This window comes from Protobothrops mucrosquamatus, unplaced genomic scaffold (genome assembly GCF_001527695.2).
Source record: "Protobothrops mucrosquamatus isolate PMUCROS unplaced genomic scaffold, P.Mucros_1.0 scaffold4726, whole genome shotgun sequence".
Classification (NCBI taxonomy): domain Eukaryota; kingdom Metazoa; phylum Chordata; class Lepidosauria; order Squamata; family Viperidae; genus Protobothrops; species Protobothrops mucrosquamatus.
This window is the reverse complement of record NW_015390618.1, coordinates 64,384-71,678: the sequence shown is the minus strand read 5'-3', so window position 1 is coordinate 71,678 and position 7,295 is coordinate 64,384. Positions and strand designations below refer to the sequence as shown.

Below are 7,295 nucleotides of genomic sequence, written 5' to 3'. Positions count from 1 at the left end.
TTGGGTCAGTGCATTGGAAATGATTTTGGCTAACAGCTGAGCAGTTGTCTCCCATTGCCACTGCCAGTTAGCTATTACCAGGTTTATTTGGAAGCTAAGTTAGTTTATATGCCACAGAGCATTAAATCTGTGCTCAGAATAAACCTGACTCAGAGCAGATCATCGCTATGGATGACACAGCAGAAACAAAGCTGGTTTCACTTCTCAGGCTTCCCCCTGTGATGGACCCTCTTTCAAAGCCAAGACTTCTGGTTCAGTTTGGGGAGAGTGCAGTTTGAAAGAACCACACTCTCCTCCTTCCCCAATCAAAAAGTCCTCAGAGAATAGTATTGAGGGACTGACAGGAGAGTGATATGAGTGTATCAACCTAACATGATCAATAGGTGCTTAAGAACCCCATTCTCCAAGTGTGGATCCATCTTCTAGGAGTTACTTGGCTTCACCACCCACCGAATGATCAATGAAGTGTCTCAGATTGTATCTGCAGTAAAATTATCATGCTTCCTTCTTCAGAGAAAAATACTGTTTTAAGGGCAGAAAAGCTAAGGTTTGGTTAATGCTGCCTCTGGTATGGGTTGGAGATAAGATAAAAACAGTGTCATGGGGACATATCAGAAAAAGGATTGTTGAGGAATATTTTCCTCATGCTTAAATCCAAAGGTCTTTGCTCTGATTCATTACACATCCTGATGCATTGTGTTATCAATGGCAGCTAAGCAGAGCCTTGGGAAAAGATATGGATCATTATAAAAATATCCTTTTTATATATTACAGATCTGATGCCATTGAAGAAACAGATACTAGTCTTTCAACAGTTTTTAATTACTGAAGAGAAATGGTTGAAGAAAACCACACAAAGATGACTGAATTTGTTTTTGTAGGTTTAGTGGAAAATCCAAATATGGAGCTGCTCTCTTTTATTGTGATACTAATTATCTATTTAATTACACTGACTGGCAATCTTGGGATGATCATATTAATCAGGATAAGCTCTCAGCTCCAGAGCCCTATGTATTTCTTCCTCAGTCATTTGTCTTTCTTAGATTTTGGGTATTCTTCAGCTATTGCCCCTAAAATGCTAGCTAACATACTGGCAGACAAGAAAAGCATTTCATATGCTGATTGTGCTGCACAGATGTATTTCTTCATTTTCTGTGCGAGTACTGAGTGTATCCTCCTGGCAGCAATGGCGTATGACCGGTACGTGGCTATCTGTAATCCTCTCCTCTACATGGTTACCATGTCTCCCAAAGTGTGCACTGTGATGGTGGCTGGATCTTATCTCATTGGCTTGGTGAATGCAGTGACACAAACAGCTTCTACCTTTCAACTCTCTTTTTGTGGCTCCAATATCATCAACCATTTTTTCTGTGATGTTCCCCCTTTGCTATCTCTTTCCTGCACTGACACAAGCATCAATGAAATGGTGCTCTTTGTTTTTGCAACAATCCTGAGTATATTTACTTCAACAGAAATTGTGGTGTCGTATGCATTCATATTGACAGCAATCCTGAAGATTAACTCATCTGAGGGGAAACAAAAGGCTTTTTCAACATGTGCCTCCCACCTGGCAGCTGTAACCATCTTCTATGGAACAACCATCTTTATGTATCTGCGCCCAAGTTCCAGCTATGTTCTGGATCAGGACAAATGGGCTTCCATCTTCTATACCATAGTAATTCCAATGCTGAATCCTTTGATCTATAGCTTGAGGAACAGGGAAGTCAAAAATGCTTTGAGAAGGAGGCAGGCACTGGAGATGGCTTTCTTAAAGGGCATGAGATGCTTATGAGTGCTGACAAACTGAAGCATTTTTATCTACTCATATGATCTAACTTTTTTTAAAATTGGAGGGAAGCGAATTTGTCTGTATGGAAAGTATTCCTCAAAGCTGGAAACTAACCTGAGCAGGCTTTTTAATTTTAACAAAAAAAAATATTTGAGGAAATACAGCATCAGGCAAAAAGACCTAGCATTTAACTAGCTACATCTTACCAGTATACTTAAGAATGCATGCATCTAGATGGAGGAACAAAGGCAGAAAAAAAGACTCTGAGATTACCAACCTCATAAACAAAAAGCAGACAGAATGAAAGACAAGTTCAGAACAAATCCCTAACTACCTACAGTCTACTGCCTGCCTTTCGTGGCCTCACATACTAATTCAGAACTCCCATACTCTCTTGAAGAATACTCTGTCAATCTGTGGGCAAAGGCTTCGTGAGTCCATCTGCCAATGTTTCTTCTTATGGGCAGTATCTGTTTAACAAATCCCTTTTCTTAAAGCATCTCTCACAAAGTCATACTTAATGTATGTGCACTTGGGTTTAGTATTCTCATTGAATAATCATTGACGGTTCTCAAACAAGACTGTTGGGTTTGGCTCATCTTTCCCAAAGTTCATGCCACACGGTTTCTTGGCAGACTTATGGAGGTGCATACTCTGTTTTTTGTGCACCAAGTTGATTACTCTACCTTCATGTAGGAGCAATTATCTACAAGCAGAATGACATCTTTTGCTCAGGCTGCACCCCTGTAGTCAAGAAATGAATGCTTGTATTTCTGAAAAGAAAGACAGAATGTGTGACTCTGAAGTTAACAGGCAGAATGAAAGGCAAAGAGGAAACCCCCAACTTTCTGTCTATGCCCCACTACACCCTATAGGCAGCTGCTAAAAGTTCCATTGAAATCACAAGTACAAGACTTAATTAATTGTAAATTGAAATGAAATGGTATTAAATGAATCTGACTGAATTTGCAACTGCACCAGAACCATATGACTGAATAAATTAGGCTGGTTTCTTTATTGTATCTTAGGGAGTGGCAAAAGTTATGGTTTTGTTTTGTAGCACCTCTCGCCAAAATCTGTCCTTATGCAGAAAGGGGGAAAAAAGGTAGTTATACTGCATATTCTGTTTAGTGTACCGAGTTTAGTTTCTTGAACTGAGACTTCATTGGCAAATAAGAGTATAATACATATTAACTTTGTGCACTGCCCAGATTCATTTTTGGTGAGATGGGCAATTATACAGATTTGAGAAACAAACAAACAAATAAATTTTTGTATTAGCATTAAACAATAATTGGCTAGCAAGCATATTCACTTACTAATGGAGAAATATATCTCATCTTCATGGTTTTAATATTGGGATAACAGAACATGTTGGATGGAATATAATCTATTAATCTATATTCGATGACTTCTGAACAGGAACCTATTTAAGGAACAGTGATGTCCTTTTTCTTGCTCTCAGTGCAGTCTAGAATGTTTTTCAACAGCTGGTTTTCAGAGGTCTGGATGGTGGAATTTGATTCATATTGGGGGTAAGCATTTCAGAGAAATTTTCAACTTATTCAGCTCAATTATAAACCTATTTCTATTCATTAAGGGTACTGTTTGATTCAAGCCAGCATCTTCAGTTACAAAGAATAATATGGTAAGGTTCAGAAGACATAGTCAAAGATATATGTTTCATAGAAAAAATGACAAGTTACTATTCTAAAATGCAGCTACTTTAGAATTAGCTGTTAAAGATATATTAGGCTTTTTTTTTAAAAAAAAAAAATCTTTTCTAAGGCATAATGTCTATTAAAATTTTAAGTGGCTAGGAATTATGTTATAAATAATTCTGTGATGCCAAAATTGCCTTTCCTTCTTCTTTTACTAAAACCCATATTTCTTACAGAACAAAGCAAGCAATTGTATTATCAAATTATTATTTAAAGAAGCCAGCATAATAAAATATACATGAATTGTTAATCACACCTTAAGATAATGGCAAAAATGATTGTTTACCTATCTCTCAAAGCAAGCAAGAGAGAGAATTAAGGACCAAGTCTGAAATGGAGTTCAAAAGGTTGGAGGAGGGTTATGATTGTTTATATTCATCCAGTAATTTACACTTCATGTTTGGTGGTCAATATAGCAAAATATTCTCAATTTTAATTCTTGATAATATTGCCAGAATATCAAAAGTCCAGTTTTACAGTCATTTTTAGAGTACCTTACTCTTTTGACAAATATATTACTTCATCCATACCATTGGTTCTATTTACTATTCCCCAAAACAAATTATGTTTCTTTGTGGAATTCTTGCTTGTCATTCTTTCCTGGAGTGTTATTATGGTTATGATTATGAGTGTGTCTCAGCCTTGTCCATTTTTAAGAAGCATGGATTTCAACTCCCAAAATTCCACAGCCAAAACTTTGGGTCACGTGAGGGTGAATGTTCTTTTCTCCGAGCTTGTGACTTGGTTTCTGAATGTTTTGTTACCAGGCTAGATAACATCTTCAGCAGTGTTTAGGGGATGCCAGTGTCAGGGAGGAGGAGGCTTGCATAAGTTGGTTGAGGGTCGGTGCTCCTCTCTGGTTGGTGTGCAGTTGATTTGGATTCTGAGGGGTTCGTAGGCTGGTTGTAAGTCAGTGTGTCTGTTGATGGAATTGCTTGTGGAGTGGCACACTCCTCCCCCCACCAGCAGTTCTCCTCCCAATGACCCTGACCTGATGTAACCTCCCCATCATGAGACCCATCACAAGCTTCTCACTGATGACTCACCTGACCCATCACAAGATCCTCACCTGACACACTCACACTTGAAGCCCTTATAAACAGAAGAACACAGACACTGATATCCCGTAAACTCCACTGAAGATGTTCCCTAGCCTGGTAATGAAACATTCAGAAACCAACCCACAAACTCAGAGAACAAATCTTCACCCTCATCCTACACCTGAGCTATAGATATTCACCACTATTATAAAACATCCTCATGTGACTGTGAGGCACTGCAAATGGTTGTAAATATGCCTGGTTATGAGAACCTGAAATTTAGTCATGGAATTGCAGCTTGTGTGTGTGATCGGCAGAACTACAAATCTGTGTCGTAAATACTCACAAGTCGATCCATTGGAATTTCCTGACAGTTAAAACAATTAATCTGTGGAACAACCTGCCTCCAGAAGTTGTGAATGCTCCAACACTGGAAGTTTTTAAGAAGAGACTGGAAAACCATTTGTCTGAAATGGTATAGGGTTTCCTGCCTGAGCAGGGGGTTGGACTAGAAGACCTCCAAGGTCCCTTCCAGCTTTATTATTATTATTATTATTATTATTATTATTATTATTATTATTATTATTATTATTATTATTATTATTATTATTATTATTATTATTATTATTATTATTATTATTATTATTATTATTATTATTATTATTATTATTATTATTATCACTAAGTGGCTGATCGTAAATTGAGGACTACATGTACTTTCAAACTTTGGACAGCTTCCCTTGCTATAAATTCTCCTTCCTGGACCATTTGGAATATTCACATAGAGCAACTTTACTTAATTAGATTGTTTTTGGCTTTAAATAGAATAGATAAGAGATACCTCCTGTCATTTTGGTTGATTGATTTTGGAAAACTGTAGTTTGATCCTTTTTCTTACACTAAAATGATATTACGGGGTGTCAACTTCTGCAACGAACCTGGCTGAAGCCATCTTTGTTGTTCTGAGTTGCCACAGGTGGGCGGGGGGAGACGGGGAAAGGAAAATGGCAGCTTTGCTAGACTAAACATGGTGCAGTCCTGTGGGAACCAAGGTCATTCCCACAAGAGCTGGAAGGTGGAGAGAAAAAGTTTCACAGAGCCCACAAATTGCTTTTTTTATATAATATTTTATTAATTTTCCAATTTTACATTTAAGTATTTAAAAAGCAACGTGGTGGCTGGGTTAATCAATAGTTCGATAACAAAATCTTTAGTACAAATCTCAAGTTACAACATCAAATATTTCCTCTCTTTTTCCCTTAACATTTCCTGTCTCATATTTAAGCTAATACAGTTCTTATTATTGTATGTCAACTCAGTAAAAACATCGTTATTACATTTATCAATAAAGTTTTAGCTTATACGTATCTTAATTATTTTTTACATTCACTCTTCATAAACAATCCATATCCTGTTATTAATTTTTCCCCAATTTTTAGCTTCCCATCAGTATTCCAATTTAACCTTTGATATTTATAATTTTCAGGCTTTAGGTAACGAAGATTTCCCTTATCTCAATTCATAACAGAATCTAATATCCAAAATACACATTTTATTTATTTGAATATAATCTTGTTCTGTTTCCTAAAAGTTATCTAATTCCCACCATATTAAATCATCTATTTAATAATACAATATCCCCTTTAATAAATCAAAACCATTATATATATTATCTGGGTTAATCAATAAATCAAACATATTCATAATAATTTATTTTTTTTCTTTTAGGTCTAATTTTTAAATATTAATATTATTGATGATAATGATGATGATGATGATGATGATGATGATGATGATAAAGTTGGAAGAGACCTTGGAGGTCATCTAGTCCAACCCCCTGCTCAGGCAGGAAACCCTATACCATTTCGGACAAATGGCTCTCCAGTCTCTTCTTAAAAACTTCCAGTGTTGGAGCATTCACCGCTTCTGGAGGCAGGTTGTTCCACTGGTTAATTGTTCTAACCATCAGGAAGTTTCTCCTTAGTTCTAGGTTGCTTCTCTCTTTGGTTAGCTTTCACCCGTTGCTCCTTGTCCTGCCTTCAGGTGCTTTGGAAAATAGGTTGACTCCCTCTTCTTTATGGCAGCCCCTGAGATATTGGAACACTGCTATCATGTCCCCCCTCGTCCTTCTCTTTGTTAAACTAGACATATCCAATTCCAGCAACCATTCCTTATATGTTTTAGTCTCCAGTCCCCTAGTCATCTTTGTTGCTCTTCTCTGTACTCTTTCTAGAGTCTCAACATCTTTTTTACATCCTGGTGACCAAAACTGGATGCAGTATTCCAAGTGTGGCCTTACCAAGGCATTGTAAAGTGGTATTAATACTTCACGTGATCTTGATTCTATCCCTCTGTTAATGCAGCCTAGCACTGTGTTGGCTTTTTTGGCAGCTACAGCAAACTGCTGGCTCATATTCAAATGATTGTCCACTAGGACTCGGAGGTCCCTCTCACAGTTACTACTCTTGAGCAAGGTACCCCCTATACTATACCTGTACATTTGGTTTTTCTTGCCTAAATGTAGAACCTTACTTTTTTCACCATTAAATTTCATTTTGTTAGATAGCGTCCAGTGTTCAAGTCTGTCCAGATCCTCCTGTATCCTAAGCCTGTCTTCTGGAGTGTTGGCTATTCCTGCCAGCTTGGTGTTGTCTGCAAATTTGATGAGTTCCCCATCTATCCCCTCGTCCAGATCGTTGATGAAGATGTTGAAGAGCACTGGGCCCAGAACAGAGCCCTGGGGCA

The 7,295-nt window shown here is 37.4% G+C and overlaps 1 protein-coding gene across 1 annotated transcript; it reads left to right on the top strand.

The window, feature by feature from the left end:
* Positions 1-460: 460 nt before the first annotated feature.
* Positions 461-1,792, top strand: LOC107299252 (olfactory receptor 1019-like). Its single transcript, XM_015828614.2, has 2 exons — positions 461-486; positions 832-1,792. The coding sequence occupies exons 1-2, from the start codon at positions 461-463 to the stop codon at positions 1,790-1,792; spliced, it is 987 nt and encodes a 328-aa protein (XP_015684100.2).
* Positions 1,793-7,295: the final 5,503 nt, after the last annotated feature.

Coding starts and splice junctions, on each gene's coding strand:
- LOC107299252 (XM_015828614.2), top strand. CDS start 461: ATGAAGTGTCTCAGATTGTATCTGCA. Junction 487..831: donor TGTCTCAGATTGTATCTGCA/GTAAAATTATCA, acceptor TAATTACTGAAG/AGAAATGGTTGAAGAAAACC.